Genomic DNA, 26238 nt, shown 5'->3' on the forward strand with positions numbered 1-26238 from the left:
GACAGTCTGGACTCTGGCCGCTCCACCTACCCTGTCGACTGCCTCTGCTGGCTACTGATGTATAAATAGGGGCTCCGAGAGTCCTCGAATATATCCTAACCCGGGACACGTGGGACTTGAATCCCCAGCACTTCCTGTCTTTTTTACAAGCGGTTTTCATGCTGTGCAAGAGTATCTTTATTTCAGGGAACAGTCGGGGCCCCGTTACTACTCTGTCTGTCCTAAGCGTCAGAAGGAAAGAGGGGCAGGGGTCTCCCTGCCTCACACACGCACGCGGGCGCCCTGACCTGGACCACCAGTGGCTTCCGCAGGTGCCGGTTCCGCAACTTCCTGGGCTTCGGCAGGAAGAAATCCGACTGCATCTGTAAGGAGACGGTGTGGGTGTGAGAGTGCGCCCCCAGATGCAGGCGCCCCCCGCCGGCCGTGTGGCACCCCCCCCACTTACGCTGATGGAGTTCAGGTGCTGACGGAAAGTCAGTTCTGTGTCTTTACTGGGAGAGTAGAGCTTCCCGTGGCGGCTGTTGGGCGGCAGGGTAGTCGGGACAGCAAAAAGGCCACCGTCTGAGTCACTGCTGCCTGTGCTGGAAGGGCCCGCCACCAACAGGGGTCTGGGCGGGTTTCTCAGACCTAGAAGCCAAGGGACAGCAGACACGCCCACTCACCGGGCAGCACCACCAGCACGAAAGGAGCGCTCTCTCCAGAAGAAAATTGGAAAGGAATACATGACAACTGACTCCATTTACTTGAAAGGCATTTCCTAGACTTCAGACCCCAAAACCTGCCTTCCTGTCTTTCTCCCTGAAACTCTAGTTCCCACCGTGAGTGAATCAGGCTCTCATGATAGCACAGTGGCACTTCGCCACTTTGATCCCCAGTGGAAAGGGCAGACAGGCCTGCAAGGACATGTGAGGGCTGGAAGAACGTTCCAGACCATCTAGCATAAACCAGAGGTCAGCAAGCTTTCTCTGTAAAGGGCCAGAGCGTAAATGCCTGGCTTGGGGGGCCTTCCAGACCCTGCTGCCCTAGGCTCTGCTGCTGGGGTGTGGCCGTCTTGATGACAAGCAGACTATGGGCTGCGGTCAGCCGGTTCCCACTCCAGATCTCTGTTGTACCAAAGACAGCCCAGAGATAAAGGACAGAAAATGTTTATTTAGGAACCGCTGTTCCGAGACTGACAACTGTCTTCACGCTCTCAATCCATGTAGGGATGGGCCCCCTTTCCTTAGTTTTCATTTCCAAATCCGTTAATTTAAGCTCAGGCCCTCTGAGCACCAGTCTGGACTCTGACACTGCAAGTGTCTTAGTCTAGAAACATCCTCCATTCGGAGCGACGGCGGTGAAGACCGCACAGAATTATGACACTGTGCAAACAGAGTGGAAGGCAGGAAAGAGTACAGCATCCAGCCGCTCGCCGGCCTTGGCGACCTGAGCCTTGACCTGCAGACACCCAACCGGGCTCCGTCACCCTGGAGGCCACCACACAGTGCTCTCACTCCACAGGCAGGCTACCCACAGCACGGTCAGAGACGTGTAAAACTGGTGACAGGCTCAGAACAGAAAATAACCCAGGGCGCCTGGGTGGCTAGTCTTGATTTTGGCTCAAGTCACGATCTGGGGGTCCTGGGATCGAGGCCCATGCTGGGCCTCATGCTGGAACCTGCTTGAGAGCCTCTCTCCCTCTCCATCTGCCCCTCCTGCTCATGCTCTCATTCTCTTTCAAATAAATACATAGATCTTAAAAAAAAAAAAAAGAAAGAAAAAAGAAAATAACCCTAGAAACGGTTAACACACAGGACATTACGTCTATTCAGCCAATACGTGACTGCACCTGCGCGGCTCAGACTAAAAACAGACGCGGGACTGCGTCTCGCATGAGGCACGCGGCCCTGACACAGAGACGCCTGCCGGTGCAGGATGCTCAAGGTGTCCAGGACGACCAGGGTCCCGCAGTGAGAGCTCGCACCCATGGGGATGGTAACAAAGCCCTTCCCGCCTGGCGTAGAGGCCTCCGGGGCCTGGGACACGAAGGACGTGCCAGTCCTCAACACCTGTCGTCTCAGGTCCCAGATAACCCAAGGAATGACCCTGCAGGGAAGGGACTCCCCAGATACAACTTGGACAGAGGACCAACAGCGCAGACCAGCAGGTCAGCCCACCTTTCCTTCCAAGACTGCGTGGAACGGCTGGGGACTCCCTTACCTGAGCGCTTAGCACTTCAAACGTCAACGGAAAGAGTCCCTTCTCAGGCTTTCAGCCAACGATTCAGCATGCTATGGAGGCTTTCACTGACCTCACAGGGATTCCCCCAAAGTGACCAAACTGGCAAGGGCCACCCCATGTTTCCCAATGGCTCCAGCAACCCAGGACCCAGAGCCTTATGTGACAGGCCCGGTGCTCACCCTCCCTGCGAGAGATGGGGATTTCTGTTCCGACACAACATTGGCAAGACGGCGAGCCAGTGAGCGGGGCCAGGCGTCAGGCATCCTGTGCCCTGAGCTCCGCCACAGCCCCCACACCCAGGAAGACAGGCGGGATGGCCAAGCCTCACCTGAGGAGCAAGGTGCGGAGCTGGGAGAGAAGGTCTTGCTGCTGCGGAGGGCAGACTGGCTGCGTGGGCAGCGGGGACTCCGGGAGCTGACGGTCACCACCTTCCCTGGGGGCGTAGCTGACTGCTCCTCCTGGGCGGGCCTCACTGAGGCCGTGGAGCTGCCGTTCCCTTCTGGAGCCTGGGACAGAAATGGCCGCAACAAAAGCCGAACTCAGCCTGCGAATGACGGTTCCGGGCGGTGGGCCCAGAGCTAGAGGCATGAGGAGCTCCAATGGGCTCAGAGATCACATTCCCCCTGTGGCAAAGGTCAGTGTCCCTGACATCACTTGGTAGATGCCACCTTTAACCTCTGGGCAACAACTGTTCTCCCTCCTGGCTTCGCTGCCTGTAGGTGGCACGGACAGGCAACCCCATCGCATGGTGAAGCGGGCAGGGACGCGTGAAGGCAGCTGCTCTCCCGCCAGCCTCAGAGGCGCTCCTGCCACCAGAAGGGCCGCTGCAGGGTGGGGGACACCAACTCGTCTTTTTAAACAGCCTGCCTAAGAGAACCACGGTGCCCTCTCCTGACTGTGATTCAGAGAAAGGAAACAGATTCAATTTCTAGAATTAAACACATTCACAGCCAAAGGGCCCTCTGCTGAGTCAGAATGCTGAGGTTCTGCAAGCCCAGGCTCAGGCTGCGGCTCAAGGCCAGGGTCCCCACCGCAGAGACACCCCTTCCACCCCACCTCTGTCCTCACCCCGGGGACCCCCTCCTCAATCCCCCCAGCACTCACTCTCTGGGCCCACCAGGGCCCACCTTCCTGTGAATTAGGGAACCCCCTTCCTCTGTTTTTGGTGCAACCTTGCCTGTTGCTCGTCCAGTGCTCAATCTTGACCTACCTTTTCCTTTCCGTGGGACCCCTGTCCACTCCTCACCTGCTCTGTCCCCTCCTACTTAGCTTATTCACTCTCACCATCCAAGCACCCCCCTGCATGCCCAGCAACCTCTTGCCAAGGTCCTGCTTGGCCAGAGGCCTGGGTGTGGGCCGCACTGGCTCAGCAGTGCCCCACCACGCGGGGGACCCTCAGGACCAGCCAGCCCGGGCCTCTACCCAGTGATTCTCACAACTGAGCCGCATCACAGTCAGTGGGGGGGGGAGGGGGTCCCCTACAGTCTCTGGGCCCACAAAACGTGCATCTGTCACAAGTTCCCAGGTGATGCAGAGGCTGCTGCTGGGGCCCCACTCTGGGGCATGGCTCTGAGTACACTGCTCTGAATTCTCTGCAGGATTCCCAAGCTGTCCCGCCCTCCCCTCCCAGTCAAAGCCAAGGCCAGCGCCTGCGTCCCCTACTGCCCCAGGCTCCTCGGGAGCTGGCCTCACTTGGCCCCCTTCCCCAGGGCGCTAGACATGCTCCTGTCCCTCCAGTCTCTGCTCCTCCAGGAGCCTCACTCTAGAATGTTTTCTAAACTCATCATCTCTGTCCGTTCGCTCCAATGCTGCCCACACCTGCCCGCTGGGCACCAGCCCCCACAGCACTAAATCTAAAGGCCACTGTTCACCCTTGGGCCTCTGCAGTTTCCTCCCAGGTCCCACCACCCCGTGAGAGCCCTCTCCCCCACGACACTGACTCAGGCACGACCCTGTGTTCTCTACCAAGGGCCCTCTCTGCGGCATAGGCAGTGCAGGGATGCGGCCAGGAAGAGAGTGGAGGAGCCATGCAAGGGGCACACTGAGGGCTTTCTGTCCAGGAGAAGTGGTAGCTGTGCTGTGCAGATGTGACTGGGCACTCATGGGCCCAGGGGGTCCCCACAGCCCATTCTGCCCCCAAGCTCCGCTCCCTTGGCCGCTGCTCCTGAAACTGGTGCACCCCCAAGTTCCCACGCACTAAGCCCACACGGCAGCTCAGGAGCCCCTGCTTCAGACTCCGTTCTCTTGAATCCAGGAAAGCCCGCTGGACTTATGCTCGTTGGTAGCATCCTCCACCCTGTTTCTGCGGACCAGATGCCCCAGAAGGGGGTCATGGCCCCTCCCCAGGCTGAGGGACCATACCCCACGGAGCCCCCCAAGGAGCCCCAGAGCCCTTCACCCAGGCCCTGGGTGCTGTCCCGGCACCCCGTCTGTCCCCTCCCCACTCCCTCCTCAGAAGCCGTGCCACGTCCTCCCAGTATGTAAACACAAACGACCCTGCCATTCCCTCCACTGGGAGCTGCAAGGTTCCTGCCTGGCTCCTGGCCACGGCTACGGCATCTACACACGCTGTCCCCTGGCCAGCAGGGGAGGGCTTAGCGTCATCACCGAAACCTGACAAGGAACGGCTTCTTTGGTCACTGTCGTTTTTGGAGCCTCGTGTGAGCAACGCAGGACAGGACCCGTGCCTGCCGCGAACCGGAGCCCTCTTGACAAAGCCCAGCCTGAGGAAAGGAGACGTGGCCCGCCCGGACACCTGGGTCCCCGCCTCCTTCCCCCCCGCGGTGCCCTCGGGCTGTGCCTCGACCCCCACTCACCAGCCTGGGGTTGACCTCAGTGGAGATGAGCCTCAGCAGGCAGCTGAGGAGGCGCTGCTTGTGGAAGGTGGGGGGCGGGGGGCCGGTGTGGGGGCCCTGGGCCTGCCCGCCGGGGGCCTGGCCCTCAGGGCCCAGCACAGCAAGCCAGTCATACTCCAGCTGCAGCTTGCTCGGCTTGCCCATCATGAGGTAGACTTCGGCCAGCGTAAGGCTTTCAGAGGTCTGCAGGTTCCAGCCCTCCTCGCGGAGCTGCTGGGCCAGCCGGCTGGCAGGGACATCCTTCGGAGGCTTGGCGGCAGGCTGTCCCTGAGGCGGGGGATCCGAGGGGTTCACCTTCTCCTGGGGCTCCTCTGCAGGGGCATCTGCTGAGTCTTTAGTGCAAACATCTGGCTGGAGCCCGGGGCTGGGCTGAGGCTCTGGACCCGGTGGGGCACGCACAGGGGATGGCGCCCCAGCCTGGGCAAGGTCAGCCACCTCCGCACTGCTTGGGACGCGAGTCTCTGGGGAGGCGCACCCTGAGGGCCGCAAGTCTGCACAGCGGCACTGCTCGGGGATGATGAGGTCCTGACAGGACTTCATGTAGCGTGGGAAGGGGTCAAGGAGGGAGAGCTCATCCTCCAGCTCTGGGAGCTGGCCGCAGGCGCACATCGCATCCGCAGGCTCTCGGGCGGGGCCATCCCTGCCCTCCGCAGGCGTGGCCATGGGGGTCTTCTCAAGCCGTCCCCCAGCATCTTGGAGCCCAGGGGGTAGCCTGTCAGGAGTGTCTAGGCTGCTGAGGCTCGGGGCGGCCCCCTCCCCAGGAGCACTTTCAGGAGAACTCTCTCCCGAGCTCTGTGAGGCATCGGTGGAAGGAGGGGGACGTCCCGGGCCCTTGCCCTCGGCGCTGCCCCGTGGGCACTTCACCTGGCCCCTGGCCGTGCCCTGGCCACTCTGGATGCCCAGGATCTGGGCTGGAGGCAATGTGTGGGTGTCCTTGGAGCTCTGCTTGCACCGGCCACCCTCCTGCCAGTGCACCGTGCAGAAGGCTTTGGAGTGCACAACACGGGCCACTCCCGGCAGCGGCGTTAACGTGCAGCTCTCTCCCGGAAACAGGTGCAGTGCCACCTTCTCCTGCGACGGCTCCGTGAGCGAGTGCTGCAGCTGCCGGTCCTCCAGCGTCTTCCGCTGAGAGCACGGTCAAGGAGCAGCCACAGGACCAGACCCCGCTGTGTGCTGCCGGGCCGCAGAAAGAGCGCGAGCCGGGCATTTCCTCCTTTACCAATGGCACACCCAATGGGCACCCTCCCGGTGGGGATGGCAGGCTGGCAGGCGGCCAAGGACACAAGAAGCCTGGGGCCGTGTCCTTTCTTGTTTTACTCAACCTGCTGGCAGTGATGCTCTGCGTGCCCCCCAACCCTGCCACGGAGGCCAGATGGTGGCCACGTGCAGAGCAGACAGTAGGAAGGGGCTTGCACACGAACCCCAGAAGACGAGGGACTGTGGTTTAGTTCCCGTTCTGCACCCCCCACAGGGCCCTCTGCACTCTCAGGACGGAGACGTGAGACCGCGTCCTCATGCAGCAGGTGCTGCAGAGTATGGGCGACGCCGCGTTAGCAGGAAAAGGATACAATCCGCACTTCATGGAGCGCCCACTTCTGTTTCAAGAACTCAATGAGGCTGGAGACCTTCCGGTGGAGCTCCACAATCATCCTACAGAGAAACCACAGGCAGGACAAGGCGCTGTTACGCAGGAAGGGAACCTTCTGAGGAATACGAGGCTGCGGCGGCAAGACGAGATGAGGCCACGGACTGTGGAAAGGGCATCAAAGAAGGGGCCGGAGGCACGGTGCCCCCGCAGGGCCACTGACTCCTTTTCCTAAAAATTAGCCCTTTAAATTGAGAGAACTACAGATTCACGTGAAGCTGTAAGAAAAAAAGAGAGCTCCCATGTGCCCTTTACAGGTCATACTAGATCTCCCCCAGGATACAGACCGTGGCACAACCCACCACCCTATTCTATTAGCACACTTTGGGTCCAGGAAGGTGGACCTCACCAGCCTGAACGCCAAGAGAATTTAAATCCATGTGGAAGCAAAAAGTCCTGACACAGATGAACTGTCACGCTCGGCAAGCGCGGCCAGACAGCAGACCGCAAGCTGCACTGTTCCCTCTACGAGAACTGTGAACAACCAGCACATCTGACCGGTGGCAGAGGCTGGGGGGTGGGGAGTGAAGGTGAAGTGGGTACAAGACGTTAGGGTAATGAACTGTTCTGGAGCCAGATAGCAGGGAAAATCCTACAATGCCGTGTGAAGGTACTCAGTGCCCTGAGTAGGACACCTTAAAATAACTAACGGCTAATTGCAGGTTATAAGAATTTTATCTCAATCAAAAAAGAGGTCTAACGTCTAAATGAAAAACAGTCCACACTCACAGTGGGGCCCTGTGTCTACGTCAGGCACAAATCTTTAGGGAGATGGTAAGACAGCAGTGGGAGGGGTCTTGAGGGGGAAGACGAGGGAAAGAATCTGTCGCCATCAACCTGCTAACCATGACATCTTTTTGTCTCCTGTGCTTGGCCTGAGAGCACCTGCCAGGCGTGGAACTCCAGCTCGACACTCCCAGGACTCAGGTCTGAGGGCTGCCACGACAGTGCGTCCCTCCCCCCCTCCCCAATGTGGTATCGGCGCCCCGGGGGAGCCGCACCTCTCCCCGGAGATGCCGAAGGCCACATTACCTGAGCCTCGGGTTCTGGGCCAGGCTCTGCACGCGGGCCCAGGCATGGTTGTTCCTTGGCTGCAGCTCAACTGGGACCTTCAGGGGCAGGCGCACTGGCTTCTGGTCCTCTTCGTCGCTCAAGCCTGTGACAGGAAGGGGCCGTGAGAGCCTGGCACACGTGAACCTCGTTGCAAAACGCCACGTGCTTGGCCACACAACTAAAAGAACCAACGAGGAGCTCTGGGCAGACAGCCCTGTGAGTGAAAGCAAGGCCAGCAGAGAAGGCCGCAAAGATCCGTGCTCTGAAGGAGGGATGCCAACATGGCCACGTGTGCATCTGCAAGCCAGAGCCACGGACCAGGCCACACGAGACCTGTTGGTGACACTGGCGAACACTTTGAACAGGCTGTGGCTTCTGAGCTAAACTTGATTTCCTAAGGGGACACACTGCTGTGACCCAGAGTTTCGAGTCCAGGTGCTGCCCATGGGCAGGAGTGGATGAAACAGACACAGAGCCACTGGGAGAGAACACCTCCAGCCCGGCCTGCTCATTGCCACAGGGAGCAGCCCCACATCCGTGGTCACCTACCTTCCGGGTCACAGAGCTTCTTCAGCGCACGGCACATGGGTGCCTTGATCCGCAGGTTTCTCCCTTTGTAGCGCACGGTGGTGGCCCTGCAAAGGGTTGTAGGCAACCAGTGAGGCCTCTAAGTGAACGGCCGCCCCCCAACTAGCACATACGGAAGGGCCAGTGAGAGCTTGGACAGATGAGGGCCCTGGCTGAAGGTCCTCATGAAGCTCCTGGGGTCCCAGGCCGCTGCACACGGGGAGACCACACCATGATTTTGGAGGTCCCACTATCTTCCCGCCCATGCCTCACACTGCAAAGAGGCTGCCTGCCCTTCACAGGAGCGTGCCCGCCCCCCGGCCTGGCAGGTGGCAGAGCACCAGCTGTGGTCCATCCCCTGGAAAGCTCACTGTGCAGGAGCCCCAGCAGACGTCACCTGCACGCCCCTCTCTCCTCCTCCTCGGAGTCCCTCGAGAGCAGAAGGTCTGAGCCCTCCTCAAGGCAGCCACTACTCCCCGTCAGCAATGCTCTGTGGTCCCTCTGCCAGCCACAGCAGCAGGGCCCAAGGGATTAGGAGCCATCACAGCCCACAGACACAGGGCGCCCCTCCCTCAAGCTCTCGGAACAGACCTCAGGCACACCCCAAATCTGCCACAGCTGGGGAGAACGCTGTGTGAACACCGCCATGGCAAGAACTTAAATAACGTTAGAATGACACAAACTAAAGAATTTCCCTGTACCTGATGAACAGAACACTAGAAAAAGCCCCTTTCAAAAACACACTCGTGAAGCTCTGGATACACTCAAGAAAGGCTGGCTGTGTCAAAACACGACAGTGAAATCAAGACAACTCTGGAAGACTGGGGGACCCCAAGGGACTGCTTTGAGCAGGAAGTCAGGAACGGTGCAGCCAGGCTAGCGCTTTGGGTACAAAATCACCGCGGAACCCCGAGAAGTCACAGGAAAAGCTCTGGCCAGCTCCCCAGTGGCTAGTGAACAACGGAAATTTATATCCTCTAAAAGGGTCTGTTATATTGCATATTGCTTTTATGACTCTGTTTTAACCCATTTTTTGAATGCTGTGACCCCTCCAGGAGAGAGCTGCTCTGTCCTGGCCATTTTGTTTCTAAGAAAACCTCAGTGAAAAAGTTACAGAATGCATGTGGTATGATACCAAGCTTGTGAAAAAAATAATATAATTCTATCTGTACACGTTTAAATTTGCATCCGTATGTTTATGCACATAAATTCCCTTAGAGGAAAATTCAGAGACACACATGACATTTGTGTCCATGGTTACTTCTGGAGGTGAGCGGGGACAAGGTGGCTGGGGTCTCCTTGTGTGAAGGTTAGGGTTTGTACCACTGGACGTTTGTTGAAGACGTCACAGGGCTGCAGGAAACATCAGTCTGAAACACCACTGCCTAAAACCGGAGAGCACAGTGCCCACAACAGTCTGCAGTGGGCACCAGCCCCGGGCGCCGTCCGAGCCCTGGGCGCGTGCACGTCCTGGAGGAGCCAGCCAGCCTTGGGCCGTCCCAGACGCAGCTTCCACCTCTGAGGAGACAAAGCCGCACAACCCGCCTCCTTGGAAGGGAGATAGTGCTCCCCCTGGACAGTGGATTTCACCATGGCCCCCGGAGGGCGTTTAGAAGGCCAAGAGGGAGGTGTGACGCAGGGAAGGACTAGGCTGAGGGAGCCCATCTCACAGGATTCCAGCACCAAAGCCTCCATGGCAGCGGCCCCTCCACGCACCCACCCGAGTACCGGCTGAGCCCCTTCTGTGCCGGAAATCAGACATGGGCACCATGAGCGGTGCTGAAGTGTGGGCAGGCTGAGCCCACCACTAAGTCAGGCGGCATGGCTCAGAGGATGGAGTCCGCGTGGACATGCACCTCGCTCTACTGCGAGCAAACACTCGAGATGTTGTCACCCGGACACCGGGGAAACAGAGGCAGCTAAGTGCTGCGTGGGTGTGCGAAAGGTGGACTCGGTCCCAGCAGGTCTCCAGCAACAGCTCTAGGGCTGGGGGGCCTCTCTGCCCATCACTTCTTGTTGTATCTGCACCAAACCAACAACACAGAGCCAGGGGGTGGGGGGAGCCCAGGCCGCACCACAGGGCACCTGTGTTTGCGATAATTACATTTACCGTTAAACTGCTCTTTTGTGACTTCCTTTTTTTTTTTTTTAAAGTGAAATTGAGCAGCTCCTTTTGTATAACCAGAAAACATCCTGAGATCACAATCCCTTTTCTTTTCTCTCAAATGGAAGTCCTATGAGTGTCCTGAGGCTAGAGCCTGCCGAGGGAAAGCCTTGCTCACACTTACGGAGAGAAGGCCTCGTGGGCATGGCCACAGTCCCGGATGTGGTCCGTGCCCCCTGTCCTCAAGCCCACCCTGGAGCTGAGCCATGGCAGGACCACTAGGCCAGGTGCCCCCAGCGCACGCAGAAGGCTCACACTTTGACCTCTAACCGAGGGTCACACAGAGGACTCCACGCAACACCCCCTCCCCCACTATTGCTGCTTTGACAAAATAGGCAACAGGCTAGTTCCTCTATGTGCATGGGAGTCTAGCTTTCCTTTCTGCTATGAGATTTCTTTTTTCCTTTCTGCGAAGTCACGTGACAAGCCCAGTAAGCATGTGCTAACTCTGTGCTGCTGGCCTGTGACCGTCATAGTGAGAGGTGACCTCAGGGCTCTCCTCGGTCTGTCTGCTCCTGAGTCCTACAGCTCTACACAAAAGGACATTCGCAGTTCACGGAGAAAGGTCTGCATGAGAAGGACGGACGGGACGTTAGCTCAATCGGTACTCCACAGCCTTAAATAAAGGAGCCGTCTTCCGCGGGCATCGCACTGACTCCCCCGCCTCTGCCTCACGTTTATGGGCCACTGGCTGTGCTGCTGGAAGCCCAGACACACCCGTCAGTGGAGCAGGAGGGAAACCCGGGGACAGAGGCACACAGCACAGCCCGCTGGCTTCACACGCAGGTGCAGAAGCGCCAGCGGACGAAGGACAGTGCTTTCAACAGATGCCCACGGGCCACAAAAGGGAACCGGAGCATGCGCAGCCGTCGTAGATCCCAGATGGAAACAGCAAACCCTGAACTTGTGCAAGGAGACGCGGAGCAGCACTGTGACTGCGAGCGAACAGAGTTCCTGGAGCTGGCGCTGAAGCACGGCCCGCGAAGACACACGGCAGATGAGGCCCCAGCAGGACTGAGCACCTCCACCCTGCGACAGGCACTGGGAAAGCGGGACAAGCCAGAGACCAGGAGGAAACGCTGACAATCACCTCTCCCACAAAAGCCTTGTGTCTACAGCACAAGAACGTTCTCAACTCAGTGATAAGGAAACGGGCACACGATTTGAGCAGGCTGCTCACCAGAGACAGACAGATGGGCAACAAGCACAAGAAAGATGCTCAGTGTGGCCAGTCACCAGGGAAATGCAGACCGACACCACCAGGAGATACCACTTCCCACCCACGAGGGTGGCTCAAAACAGACTGAGCGGCCAGGGTGGAGAGTGTGGGCAGTGACTGGGACTCCCTGGAAAGCCACAGACAGCTCCCTAAGAAGCTGGTACACGCTCACCTGCAGATCTGGCCGGGTGACACGGAACGAACACCTGGAGGCGAAGGTTTAGAGTGGCTCCTTCCGTGGAACTGCCTGTGCTCCTCCCTGGGGGCCGGATACACAGACACGGAAGGGCTGCAGCAGGGACGCTACCCTGCAGGACAAGGCATGAGCTACAGACCCGAGGGACAGATCTCATGTGTACAGCACTATGCAGAAGTCGCCAACCTCAGGAGGCCACACACAGTGTAACCCATGAGGACGGCGTTCTGGGAGAGGCAGGGCGCGCAGAGCAGCAGGGGGGCTGCCGCAGCTGGGCGTGGGCAGGGACTGCGAAGGGGCAGCACGAGGGAGTCTGGGGGTGACGGGGCAGCCGTATCTGCATCGTGCACCTCCTCAAACTCAGAACAGGAAGCAAAAGGCCGTGTGTAAAGGCTGTCTGCTGGGTGATGCCCTCTGGGTGACGTTCTGGAAAAGGCATGTATACAGACAGTGCTGGGGAGGAGGGAACGAGTCGGGATAGCGTGGGGACTCCCAGGGCAGGGACACTACCCTGCAGGAGCCTGTAACAGCAGACACAGGACACTGTTCTACCGTCGTTCATGTTTTGTCCTGCCGTGCACACGTATGTACTGAAAGCACCTGCTCGAAACCCGCTGACGGAGAGCGGCCTGTATCACGGATCCCAGACAAGCCCACGGTCGAGCAGGGGAGAAAGGGAAGTTAAAGCAAAACATGACACGCACACGTGCGCGCACGGGACCGCCCTCTGCGACCACCCAGAGGTGGTGCGCGGGAGCACGAACTCCGGCGGCTCCTCCAGCGGTGAATCCAGGTGAAGGGAGACAGCGGCTGTTAACTGGTGTTTCAGCCTTTCTGACACTCGAACTTTTCCATGATTAACTTTTCTGAAAGACTGAGAAAGTGGCCATCTCGCTTCTCGGACACAGAAGAGTTCAGTCAAAGCAGACACAGGAGCTGGCAGCACATGGCGTCCCCGTGCTTCTCCACCTGGGATCTGTGAGGGGCTCCCTGGAGACCCCGATTGGCCAAGCCCCGGTGCCCAGCCCCCAGCCCCACCGGAGCTACGGGCTGGTGTGGGGCCTGACAGGTAAGTGCCCACAGCACCGGAGAGAGTGCTGGGCTGCCCAGTCACACATGAAGGACACGTGACATGCAGACTCTATGGAGGCTCAGGGCCGGGGTGGCATCCGAGCTCACAGCTGGGGGACGAGGAAGAGCCCGACACCCAAGGAAGGGAGAGACTGTCCCAGGTGGGGCAGTGGAGGGCAACGGCAGTCAGAAACCCTGATCCCAGCGAGGCGTGCAGCCTGCCACATGGCTGCATCTCGGCAACTCTCCCGAGCCCCCCTCCCCCATGACAGACATGACGGGGCCTGGAGGAAGGAGCAGAGAAGTGGGAGCCGAGGGCACCCGGCCTTTGTGCAGGACACCTCTCGAGCCCAGGGCCTCACGAGCTCTGTGCTGGAGCTGGCTCCTAGCTGTCCCGGGTCAGGGTGGTCTCAGGGCCAGCACTGGGGCGGGGGGGGGGGGTTTCCCTCACCCCACAACCCTCCAAGGGCTCCAACACAATTTTGCCACCCAGCAACGACAGCATCCACTCATCATGAGGCCCCAAGACTTAAGCCACAAGTGTTATATTTCTGCTGCCAGAAATAGAGATAAATGCATTTACATAAATAAAGCCCCACAGGGCAAATGCTGTCACAGCAGCTTAAAGCTAATAAAAAAAGAATACCCTCCCACAGCATGGAACTTCCCTCCTCTAACAGGACGAAAGCACACTTGTTAGATACTCAAGTAACAGAAGACAGGTATGAAGAACAGGGGAGGCCCACACGCCTGCTACCCCACAGAGAGCCCTGGTGTGAGGTGAGAGCTACGCACTGAGCTCTGCTGCGGCCACGCGGCCACACGCACGCACACCCTGTCTCACTTCTAAAAATAAGAACAGAGCACCCACACCCCGCCAGGAACCGGGCTTCTCTCTGCGCCGCCCCTCGCCAGCATGAATAATGCTGGGATGTGCACCTTTACAAGGGCACCTCACCATTGGCCTAATGGCTTCCCAGAAGTGGGACCGTGGGGTCAGAGGCCGCGCACACTTACAGCGGATGAGTTACACACTTACACTGCACTCCCGCTGTTTGCAAACACCTCTGCGGACAATGCTCTGAGACCTCTCCACCCACAGTTGTGAAAAACGATACCACTTCCATGTGCCCTCCTCCTTACCCTGAGCCACACGGGTGGCACAAATGGTAATACTTATTCCTCTTCTTGATCGGGGGGTCTGGGGAGCAGGCACACAGGCCCTGCGAGCTCTCCCACAAGGCTGTCACACTCCGGGGCAGCCAGGGAAGGAACTGCGATGTGACTCTGGCTGCAACCCCACAGCTGCGGGTTCGTGTCCGGAGAAAAGACGCCTCCCCACGCTCTCGACCTGGCCGCCCACTGCCAGCCTCGACTCTGATGCTGTAAGGCTGAGGTCACATCTGCCTGGCACCTTCCTATGTCCCTACACGGCCCTCTTCAGAAGTCCCTGTGCGTAGCCCACCGCTGAGGGAGAGAGGAGTTATGCTCTCCTCCTTGCAGGCCGGGCATCTACACAAACTGTGGGGAATGCGGCCCGGGAATGCTCTCTCTCATCCTCCACGTAGTCACCCGACCGCTGCTCCTATCGTATCCCAATACCACGGTACTAAATATTCAAAGCAAACAGGAGGTATAGACGCTCCTCCTGGATCCTTGCTTTTTCAGAACCACCCTAATGGTCACGTCGCCTCCGGGCTTTACTGTGATGGCTCCTCGCTGAGACCACGGGGACTCAGCGCTGTGTGGGAGCTTACTCATCCCTTTGACCCCCAGCTCAGGGCCTCTCCAATCTCCAGCAGCCCCTACAGCCGACCATCAGGCCACTTTCACACTTACCAACACGCCTTCCCCACACTGGATCAACTGGGAGGCAGACCCACGCATCCTTCCAGAAACCCAGGAGGCCACCTCCTCTCTGTGCTGCCTCTCGCAACGAGACTAACACAAAGCCAAGCAAACTCACGGTTTTTCCATCAGACCAGTCCCTGACGTCCCTGAACACAAAGAACCAGGAATATGGGTTCAGCCAACAAGTTTGGGGCAAGTGAAATAAAAGGGGAAGGAGACTCCCCCAAATTGCATCCAGGGAGAGCGCTCTGCCTCATGGGGCAGCTCTCCCGCTGGCGGGGCAGACGCAAATGCCAGAATCCACTTCCGCCTAGGACCCTCCACCTTCTCTACGAAGTTTCCCCAGAGGCTCGCAAGTCACCCAGAGAGCCCACAAACTCGGCGTCTACCCAAAAGCCGCAGGCCCTGTGTGAGGGTGGGAAGAAGGCAAGACACCAAGGCTGCAACAGGTGAAAGGGGGGGTGGGTGCGGTGACAAGAGGTCACTTGCTCTTCAGCCTGTCCACACACCTCCAGGAGGCTCCACCTGCCAAAGACACCAGAGGCGAAGGCTGCCTGGGGCAAATCACTGCTCTCTTCACATAGTGCTGATACATGCATCCTAGTTACTACCACACCTGATTCCAAACGGGGGCAGTTCACAGAAATAAACCCCCGGGAACCCAACAGGAGCACGTGTAAGGAAAGACGCTGTGCTGAAGCCAGAGCAGAAACCACACAGCCAGCCCCAGCTGTCTGGAGCTCACGGCTGAGGGCCGGGGGCGTGCGGGCCATCCAGCACCAGGCTGAGGGAGAAAAGTGACCAGAGCTGCAAGAAGGCCATGTCCTGCAGATGCAGAAGCCAGTGAAGACTTTCAGGGGACAACTAGCCTTTGACCAGGAGGGGCCCTGGGGGAGGGGAGAGGGGAGGTGGGTCCATCTAAGACAAGCTGCTGAGATCTGGGGAAAGTATATGAGCTCTGGCGGGGCGAGCGGGAGGGACATGGCAGCCGTCAACGAGGGCCACGCTGGGGTTCCGGGCAGTGCAGCAGCGTGGCCGGGGGACCAGCTAAAGCAGCTATGAGAGGCAGAGGGCTGACGGGGGAGAGGACCAAGAGGTGGCCAAGAGGGACCCTGAGAGTGTGAGGTCAGGGGGCCGTCCCAGGAAGAGCTGCTAGAGGCTTCCAGCTGGGACACAGGAGAGGTCTGTGACATCACGGGATTTATAAATTGAGGCGTAGAAATGGGGGACAAGTTAGATCTGGGATCCCTCACCCAGAAAAGGTAACGGAGGCCCTGGGGAGTGTTCACACAGCCCAGGAGAGCACAGAGGGGCGCGAAGCTAAGTGCAGCATTAGGACGGTCCCAAGAGGGGTGTGGGAAGAGAGAAGAGCGGCTGGTTACGGGGCTGGAGAGCCGCCCAGAATTAGACACCTGGCAGGAGGTCGGGGACCAACTAGTGAGGCTGACAGAGTGAAGGAGGCCTCAAAGGCCAACTGAAATGGGGGCCAGTGGGCGAACCAAAGCTCCATTGGGACGACGGAAGAATGGGGCACGAGGCAGCCGCCATACGCCACCTCTGTCGCAGAAACGGTCACTGCGATCCAGGCAGAGCAAGCGGAAGAGCCTTGAGGGCAGACAGCGTCAGACCCAGCCTCGCCTCAAGGGGCGCAGAGCCTTGGCGGGCGCAGCACAGGAAAGGGACCAGAAGGGCACCGGGAAGGTGGGAGCAGGGCAAGAATGTGAGGCGCTGTTGGTGCTGCCACACCACCAGGGGACCCGCGGGAAAGACGGGAGCAGCTCGGGTGCAGTTCCCCTGCTCCCCCAGGGCTCCGGGTGGCAATCCGCTTGAACTCTGGGGAGGTCGGCACCTTATGGACCTCAGTGAGAAAAGGGAATAAAACCACGAGCCTCCAGTGCTGGGCTTCAGAGAAGCCCGCGAGTGTCCCAAAGCAACGGCAGCGCTCCACGCGGCAAGCCCCACTTACCCGGCCTGAATGAGCTCATTCAGCTTCGTGGCGTTCTTGTCGTCCATACCTTTAAATGGAAAAGCAGATAAACATGACCATGAAGCTCTCAGGAACAGAGTCACTATCAGATAACGAGCTTCGCCGTGGGAAGCAGACGTCGCAGCTCCGTTACAGAAGATCCAGGGTCTTCCACAGCACAGCCTCTCCATTAGCGGCAGCTCTCCCGCAGAGCCTGGGCTGAGGGCACTGTCCCCACCTGTGCGTCCTCTCCATTCACCCAGACTTTCTCAGGGGAACCACTACCTGCCTCCACAGAGCTGATCCCTCCCCCCCCAGACTCCCACCACGCGGAGCCTCCGCCCCTCCCTCACCACAGAGCTCAGAGACTCCCCTCAGGGTCACCAGCACGCATGCTTCTCCTGCTGGGCTCAGGGTATCTGTGGGCCTGCCGAGGTCTGCTCTGGATCCCTGGGCTCCCAGGGTGGGGGAAGGACAAACCAAGACCCTGTGTGTTCACTAGAGCGGACTCCACGTTCCTCTGCCCCCTCCCAGGGTTGTTGCTATCCTCAAGATGTGCAAGGAAAAAAAACCTGGATGTCCAAGAAAGTTGAGTAACCTCGTAGGGGGTGGATGTTTGGGGGTCATCGCAAAATTCTTTAATATCTTCTATACTTTTGGGGGATGAAACGACAAGCCACAAACACAGAGCCAGGCCGCAAACCAAGACAAGGACAAAATCCTTAAAGCAGAAAAGTAATGCATTCCTTTCACGGCCAACGGCCTCTGCCCAGAAACTGTGCAGGCCAGAGACGGGGGAACATCTTTAGAGAAGAAGAAAACTGTCAAATCAGAGCTCTACATCCCGCAAAAACACCTTTCAAGAATGAAGACACCATACAGCTTTACAGATGAATAACCACGGAGAGACTTCACAGCCACACGTGACACACGTGACGAGAAACAGCAAGGCAAGTCCCGCAGGCTTCAGGGGAGCTGTCCAGACAGAGAAGGGCCTCGGACAGAATGGAAGAGGCAGGCGCACAGCCTCGCTCGCTGACCGGGGACCCGGCGCGGCCCTGCCCCAGAGGTGCACGTGTCAGCACGTGCGGTGAGAAGCGCAGCAGGGATTCCCGCAGGAAGGCAGGGTCTGCGGGGCCAAGTGTGGAGCCCGGAGGCCAGCCTGTCCTGGGGGTCCACGGGCATGTGAGAAGAGATCAAAGGGTAAGCAGAAAGTAACGGGCAAAAGGGGAGGGAAGAGCCTGTCGGTCCTGCACCTGGCCAGCCGGACAGACAGACAGAAGGCTGGGTGGGGGGGAGACACTGCAACTAGAGGGTTAGGGTCACGCGATGGGCACCATCAAGGAACCAGCCTTCAGAGAAAAGCCACCTAAACACACAGGTAAGGACTGGAGACGGCTGGTGTCTCCCCACACCCCGTCCCACCACCAGGCAGCTGCAGCTGGAGGAACAAGCTCTGAGTCTAAGAGTCCTGGGGGCGAAACTGCCACCAAACGGCCAAGGAGGCTCGTACGGACACTTGTTCTCATCAGCACAGAGCCTCCTCAGCTCCGGGGACACGACCTGGTACAGCAGCGGCCCTGATGCTGGACTCACAGAGCATGTGTCCGAGTCCCAGAGACACAGCAGACACTCGATGTCCACCGTTTCAGGACTCACATGCGTCTAGAGACCTCGTTAGGAAGAGCATGCCGGACCACAGTTTCTGCACGGCCCAGAAAAGGCTACCCACAAGCAGTCACGAAAGGCCGCAGCACACACGGCACCCTGCAGGAGGCTGTGCCTCGATGCTCGTCCCTTCCCTACAAAGATTCACAACATGACACAGCAGTGTTCCAGTGAGTGGATCCATGGCTGAGGAGCAGGTGGGGCTCAGGCGGAGAAGCCCCACGGGGGTGGAGGGCTTGGAGGCAGCTTCGGGCACTAAGAGTTCAGGTGGGGCCTCAGAGGTGTGTGCACATGTGACATGCAGCTGCACCAAGAGGGACTGGGGAGAGGTCACCCGCAGGATGGGGTCAGCTGAGCTGCAGGGTGGCAGGAAGAGGGGCAGAGGTCCAAGCACAGAGGCCCCTGGGGCCGGGGTGCCAGCACTGTCTGGGGTGTGACGGCAGGCCACCCAAGGTTAGGGAGCCAGGCCAGCCTCGAAAGGACTCAGAAGGGCTGGGGGAGCACGGGCTGAGATCTGGACGTGGCAGGGACACAGGAGGGGCCATCACAGCAGTGGCTGGGAGCAGCTAATGCCCCATACTGCACCACACCCAGGAGCACTCCAGGACAAGCCAGTGGGTGGCAAAGAAGTGCTCAGACCACAGGAAGGACAGGCTCAGGGAGCCAGGCTGTCTGTCCGATTCTTGCCTATTTCTAGGCCAGTGTGTGCAGAGCAGTGCACGAACCACAAACACCCATCCTCCTTATCCCTCTGCTATTTCCACATCCCGCCCCCCAACTCCTCTGAGCGGGGGTGTGCTGGGTGACCAGGGAGGAGATGGCTCACGACCCTCTCACATGGTCTCACTGGGGCTCTGCAGTGGCCCTGTGGGTGAACACCCTTCCACTGTGGGAGGGTGGCCAGTCGCACCTGTAGAGACAAGGATGCCCCTTGTCACACGGGGAGGCGAGATAGGCCACTGGGTGCTCAGGGCCCCTGGAAGGCCAGAGCACCCTTACGTCTAATAGGAACCTGGTTATAAGGAGACAAGCAGAGGGACATATGAGAAGGGGCCTGGACCCTTCCAAGTACCAGCATCATGCAAGACCAAAGGCGAGGGGGCCACAGGTACAGGCAGGACCAGAGCCCCAACCGGCACCCCAACTGGCCTGACTGGCCTGGGTATTGGGTGTGCTGGGAACACAGGCAGGGACTCAGTAAGACTGCAGTGCCTGTCTGATAACAGGATAGGGGTGAGCAGGACAACGTCCCTGAGCTCAAGGGACACAGGATGAAGCGTCAGGGCCCTGCTAGGGTGCTGAGCAAGAGAAAGTGTGCGTGGCGTGACATGACCAGTGTCAACAACACGTAAGTCTAAGTGATGGTGCAGGTACATGGAGGCCGGGGTGCTCTTCAACCCACCGCACCCCGGACTGTCTTCAAGATTTGAGTCGGAGGAAAACAGCCCTGGCGTCACAGATCCTATGGTGACAGGAGAGCAGGCCCTGCCGGGAGGGCCCGCAAGGACACAGGAGTGTCACTCCCAAAGCAGCGAGCACCCCATACTCACAGCCCCCGACCTTCTTCCGCAGCTCGCCGTAGCAGATCAGACCGTACAGCTCCTGGGACGACTTCTTCAGCCCACGGGAGAACACTGAAAGATGAAGACAGGATAGAGCCTTACAACGGGGAGACACCCAAGCCACGTTCGGCCAGCTCACAGCACAGGACCGGCATGGGGGACGTTAACGCCACTCAGCTCACAGTTTTGACCACAGCGTGCTGGTCCCTCCCCCCCGGAGGAAACAGAGGGAGGTGTCCACAGGAACACGGGGCTGCTTTTTAAATTTTCGAAATAAAAAATTAGACAAAGAAACTGGGGCAGAGCTAGGAATGAGTCCTCACAGGCAGAGTGGTGTCCCCCGGAAGGAGAGACTGGGGTGTCAGTGTGGCCAGCTTCCACGGAGGCACAGAAGCTGGGGTGAGACCATCTGTCTCTGCACACACAGGGCCCCGGGACCGAGGAAGCGGACGTGTCGCGCCATCTCTGGTCACTGACCAAACGCCCGGGGCTGGGGGCCAGACGGAGGAGAACTGCAGCCCCAACCATCGCAAGTACCGATACCCACTTTCCTCCTTCTGAGCAACAGACCCACTTTGTTTGGGAAGCAACACATCCACACACGCCCCTGCCTGCCTGCGGCTAGACAGGGCCACACCACCAAGTCCTGGCCTTCGGTGTGAGCTCCCGAAGTGACTGAACACTGACTCAGGACGAATGTGTCCCTTTGGCCCACTCTTCTTCCTTGCACACCTGCTGCCTGGAGCCGTCCTGGACTCGAGCAACATGCCGGGACGGCATAACAGAAAGAGGGTAGACCACGTCCCCGATGGCCGCCCTGGACCGCCTACCTGCGGTCTTTGACAGGAGAGAACATATCCTTCTGTGCTGAACACAGCACCGCTTTGAGTTCCATGTTACCTGAAGCCAAACTTGAGTGCGATCTGCCAGCCCAGGCCCAGCACAGTCTGGTGCCGTCCCCACCACCTCACAGAGAAGTGACTCAGGCAGCCTGTCCCTCCACTGCCCTCACAACTGCTCTCTCCAGCTTCTCCTCAGAGAGCCCTTCCAAACTCCTGACACTCGGGCCATGTGATTAAAGGCAGGAAAGGAAAACAAACACATTAGCAAATGGAAAATAAGATCGTGAATGAATGATCTAAACCGAAGGTTCTGAACCTCACACAGGCTGCAAGGAGCCTGGGACCCTGCAAACATCAGGCCAACCACTCCTGAAGGTTCTCCTGAGAAAGACCGAGGCCTCGTCGGGACTCTCGGAGGGGACTGCTGCTCAGGACACTTTGAGACCCGCTCGGCAGTGGATAAACAAGCGTGGAACATACAGACAGAACGGGATCAGCCACGCAAGGGAACAGACTTCTAACACCTGCCACGAAGTGGATGAACTGAGAAAACCAGGTGCTCAGGGAGACGCCACACACCGTGCGACACTATTACTACGAAACGTCCAGAACAGGCAAATCGGCAGACATGTGAGGTGGACGCAAGCCTGCCAGGGGCTGAGGAGGGGAGGACGGCCAGCCAGCACCAAACGCTGAGGTAAATGCCAGCACACCACAAAGGCGCAGGCGGTCCTCGGGCTTAATGGGCTCACGTGGCTGCCACCACCTGGCAGAGATCACCAGGACCAGCCAGAGACCTTAGTGGAGGGGCGCCTTCATGGCTCAGTCAGGGAAGCGTCTGCCTTCGGCTCAGGTTGTCATCCCAGGGTCCTGGGATCGAGCCCCGCATCGGGCTCCCAGCTCACCGGGGGCCTGCTTCTCCCTCTGCCTCTGCCGCTCCCCCTGCTTGTACATGCTCACTCTCTCTCTCAAACAATAAATAAAATCTTAAAAAAAAAAAAAAAGTAACTTTGGCAGAACCATCAGCTCAACAGAAAAAAGACTCTTATCATAGTGTCACTATTTTTTAAGTTTTTATTCATGTACTGGGGTCGCGGAGTAGGGGGGAGGGACAGAGGGCATCCTCAAGCACACTCCCCGCCGAGCAGGAAGCCTGATGTGGACCTTGATCCCAGGACCCCAGGATCATGACCTGAGCTGAAGGCAGACACGTAACCCAGTAAGCTGCCCGCACGCCCTCATGGGGTCACTATGAAGAGACACCAAGAAGTGCACAGGTCAGGTAAAGGACGGCGGGGACATGGGCCACCGTGGAAGGCAGGGAAGGGGTTTGTGAAGACCACGGATGCTCTCAAGTCACAGGATTTGGACCAGTGTTGATGTTTTCATATAAACTCATCATCTGAGAAGCACAGTCAACTAAGCATAGGTACACGGACGCTGTGGTGACACTCTGGTCAAGAACGAAACGGGGCTGACTGGCCGCCACACACCAGACGCTCACGATGAGGGAGAGAATCAGCGGGAGTGCCAGACCACAGACGCCACAGTTGTCGTTCATCAGAACTTAGACTGTTGTAACAGGAGTGTCAGAAACGAGCCAAGTCAGTTGATGCTTACACAGACCCCAGAAGCCAACAAATAACACAGTATCAGCAAAAGACCTGCCAAGTGCGACCTAGAGATGGTCCCTAAAGCATGGCACTCGGCAGCCCATCTCCACGGGTCTCCAGAAAGAACGGCAACCCACACCAACAGATATGCGTCCAAAGGTGCTGGACCCACTGTTCTTTCCAGATCTACTTTCCGTATGAAGGCGCCAGGCTGGACTGGAGGCCTGTGCAGCTGGAGGGACTGGCTTGGGGTGCCGAGCCCTCCCCCCAGGCTGCCCCCACTCTGTGTCATAAACACCGAGACACGTATCCTTGGACCGTTCTAGGTGGCCAGTGAAGGTGTTCAAGCAGGAAAGGGACCTGGAAAGGACTTGTGGAAACAAGAGCATCGTGCTGGCCACAGGGCAGCTCAGTGGGGCCCTGAATTCGACAGAATGGAGGCACTACACGCGGTGTGGAGACGGACTGGCCATGGGTGGGGTGTGCTCGACGGCCAGGTGCTCCTCCTCGCCTCGGTCAAGGACAGAGCCTGATGGGAAACACAGCAAAGCAGCAGACGGCCAGGGCAGTGGGCCGGACACTCATCCTCACAGAGGACAACCACGGTCACGACAAAACAGAACTAAACTGACCTCAATCGTGTGATTTACCCGAAGAAAGTGCTTCTGAAGAAAAGCGCTCTGTGAACAGGGATGTCCACAAGCGCATTATTGAAAACCACCAGAAGTGACCCTTTTCCAAAAGGAAAAGGAAAACTTATTCACCTGTAGTGACGTCCCTCAACAAAGGAACACTCAACAGGACGCACGGAGAGAAACCCCAAAGCGGCGTGAAAGCTGGCACTCGCGGTAGCGGTGAAGGACTGTGCCGAGGACACAGAGGGCGTCTGGGAAAAAGGGGGAGTCTCGGCTCCCCCACTGACCGTCTCGGTGGGCCTGGGTGAGGGCCTGCACGGCTGCGCCTGGGTTTCCTCATCTGGCCTGAGGGTGACGTGCTCAGCCACAGGCCTAGAGCTGGCCATGCTCAGGCAGCAAGAGGGGCAGGGAAGGATTCAGGGAGGGACTTCTGGGAGAACAAGAGGCGCTCGGTGTGGGAAGGTGAGCAGGCTGAGGGAGGCTGACCAGGCGGGGGTGGCAGTGCAGGTACCAGGACGGTGGAGACCACACTCCTGCCAGCCTGCAGGTCGCGTGACGGCACCGAGCGGAGCCACGGGAGGGGCTCAGGCAGGGGGTCCCCCAGATCTCGTGATGTGAGGGGCAGGTTTGGAATGGTGGGACCGGACCGTGGGAGAACAGCAATGATCCGGAATAGGACCAAAGGGGACCAGGCAGTGAGGACAGACCCGAAAAGCTCTGAGGTACAACCAGCAAGACTCTGACTAGTGACAGATGTCCACAAAGATTCAGAGGGAAATAAGTTCAGGTGACAGGGTCAGGTAAAAACTGTGACCGTCTGGAGTTTGGGTGACCCGTCCCCAAGGACTCCCACACTAGACAGTGGCAGCGAGGTAGGACTTCTCCAGGGTAGGAGTCAGCAAACTACTTACAGGCCAAATGCAGCCCGTGACCTTTTTGTGAAGGAAGTGTTTCTGGAACCCAGCAACACACACACCTGCTTACCTTCTGTCTACAAAGGAGTTAAGACAGCAGAATGCAATAGTTTCAATAGACTGCAAACCCCAGAGCCCAAAATATTTATCATCTGACCCTTTACAGAAGGAGACTGCTTGAATCGTGCTCCCTGGGCCTTTCTCTGGTGAGAGGAGGAACCCCAGGTCCCGCATGCTGACCCGCGGGAGAGCCAAGAAGGACAGTTGGATGGGTCCGCCTGGGGGGCGTTGGCACGCGCCTGGCCGAGACTCCCCAAATGGGCCGAGAGCAAGCCCGCAGGAAACACTGGAGGCCATCCGTCAGGGGCTGACATCAAGGGCTCATGGCGGCAAAGAAGCAAAGCGGGAGTGCCAGACCACAGACGCCACAGTTGTCGTTCATCAGAACTTAGACTGTTGTAACAGGAGTGTCAGAAACGAGCCAAGTCAGTAGAGGTAAATGTCCGGAGCGACCGAGCTGTGAGTGAAGCTGTAGAAACGAGGAACAGCATCAAGAAAGGCGAGGCGGCGACGGAGGGGCAGGCTCGACACATGGAGACGGGAGGTGGCACACCTCCCCTGGGGACAAACGGGCTGGTCGGAAAGGCTGCTCAGAGCCCTGACCCAGACGTGGAACCCAACACGGGACTACTCGAGCCTGGCTTCAAATACAGACAGGAGCCTTGAGAAAGCTGGCTCTCCCCCTCCATCCCTCCGCCCAAGGAGCCACCCCCCCCCCCGGGAGAGAAGGGCAGGCAGCAGAGGGGTCCGATTCTGGCCGGCCCACACCCGTGGCCCGCCTCTCCTGGTCGACTGTGGGGCCCTCCCCTCCCAGTGGGGGACACGGGCCCAGAGCGAGCCAGGGAGCTAGACACGCAGGCACCCAGGGCTGTTAGAAACACACGCAGCATCCTCACCATTCAGCTTAACCAACGGTGGCTGGGCATACCACCAGCCAAAGTGCCAGGAGGCACGGAGATCCCTGGCCATGTGGCTGGGTGAGAACAGTGCCTGAGGGTGTGTCTTGTGGGTTTGTGGAAACCAGCTCCTGCCCAGCAGCCAACCACGCCCGAACACACTCACCATTATCAAAGTCAATGTACTTGGTGATTTTGTGCCACGTGCGGTAGTAGAAATGCCGGACCTGCTCTTTGTTCTTCACCATGCTCGCAGGCTTGCCTTTCTTCTTGTACTTGAGGGCAATGTTGTTCTGAATGGCTTCAAAGTCTTTCCCATGCTGCAAAATTAAGTCCACAACAAAAGCACAGAGGTTACAACAAGGCAGTCTTCTGTATAACACAGACACTTCCCGAGAAAGGAGAAAGGGAAAAGGAGACCAAAGAGGTCAAGCAAACGCCCTTCATGTCTCTTCTTTGTGCATGAACTTCAACCTCACCACCCTAGAACCTCGGGTTTTAACTCAAACAATGGATAAAGCAGCAGTAGAAACTCAGGGATAAAACTATCGTTGCACGGGAGACCAGAGCAGCAAGGGCCCTGGAGCCGGAGAACACAATGGTCATCCCTGCAAGAGGGTGGAAGGGGCTTAAAGCCCGGAGTTGCGTAGAGACCACGAAATAAGACCGCTCCATGAAGACAATCACGGGAACACCGAACACAGACAAGGACGGACGAGCCGAGAGTGCTGCAAAGCCGGCCTCAAAACAACACGTCAACAATTCAGAAACATCCTCACTGCTGTGATCTAAAGAAACATATCCTATACTCACACAGGGACAGCAAATAGGAACACCTAGTAAGAGAACCACACATCTGTGGGCCACCCCTTCCTTCAACGCCTCCACGTAGGAGCTGAGTTCTTCTGAGATTTTCAGAATGGAACTGGTGTTCCAGAGAAGACAGTCACCACCAGCACTATGCAGGAGCTGACACTCCATTGGAGCCAAGACGGAGTCCTGGGGAGGGTCCAGAGGTGACACGTGCACCCCCAGCACCTGTATCTGGCTTCTACATCCCACTTCCCAGAAGCAACCAGGATGCCTTGAAGAGACGGGAGCAGGGAAAGTACCAATGAGTCTGGAATACACGCTGGCCTGAGCGTGAGAGGAGCCAACCTGCAGAGGCTCCCAGGGGCCAAGCCTGCAACACTGTGGGCAACAAAACCGACAGGGATGGGGACAGACTATGACACAGAATA

The 26238-nt window shown here is 58.3% G+C and overlaps 1 protein-coding gene across 2 annotated transcripts in view; it reads right to left on the bottom strand.

Moving 5' to 3' along the window:
* Nucleotides 1–26238, bottom strand: part of CRAMP1 (cramped chromatin regulator 1) — a 56278-nt gene that overhangs the window by 12724 nt on the left and 17316 nt on the right. For both annotated transcript variants that reach the window (XM_087853756.1, XM_045784684.2), the window contains exons 4-13: nt 25164–25317; nt 20026–20109; nt 16808–16856; nt 8323–8408; nt 7753–7876; nt 6644–6725; nt 5037–6200; nt 2549–2726; nt 446–627; nt 288–362 (exon numbers count right to left, since the gene is read on the bottom strand). In XM_087853756.1, the coding sequence (XP_087709882.1) occupies nt 288–362; nt 446–627; nt 2549–2726; nt 5037–6200; nt 6644–6725; nt 7753–7876; nt 8323–8408; nt 16808–16856; nt 20026–20109; nt 25164–25317 (2178 nt within the window). The remainder of the gene's footprint in view (nt 1–287; nt 363–445; nt 628–2548; nt 2727–5036; nt 6201–6643; nt 6726–7752; nt 7877–8322; nt 8409–16807; nt 16857–20025; nt 20110–25163; nt 25318–26238) is intronic.

This window comes from Ursus americanus, chromosome 2 (genome assembly GCF_024610735.1).
Source record: "Ursus americanus isolate L20-20 chromosome 2, mUrsAme1.1.p, whole genome shotgun sequence".
Taxonomy (NCBI): domain Eukaryota; kingdom Metazoa; phylum Chordata; class Mammalia; order Carnivora; family Ursidae; genus Ursus; species Ursus americanus.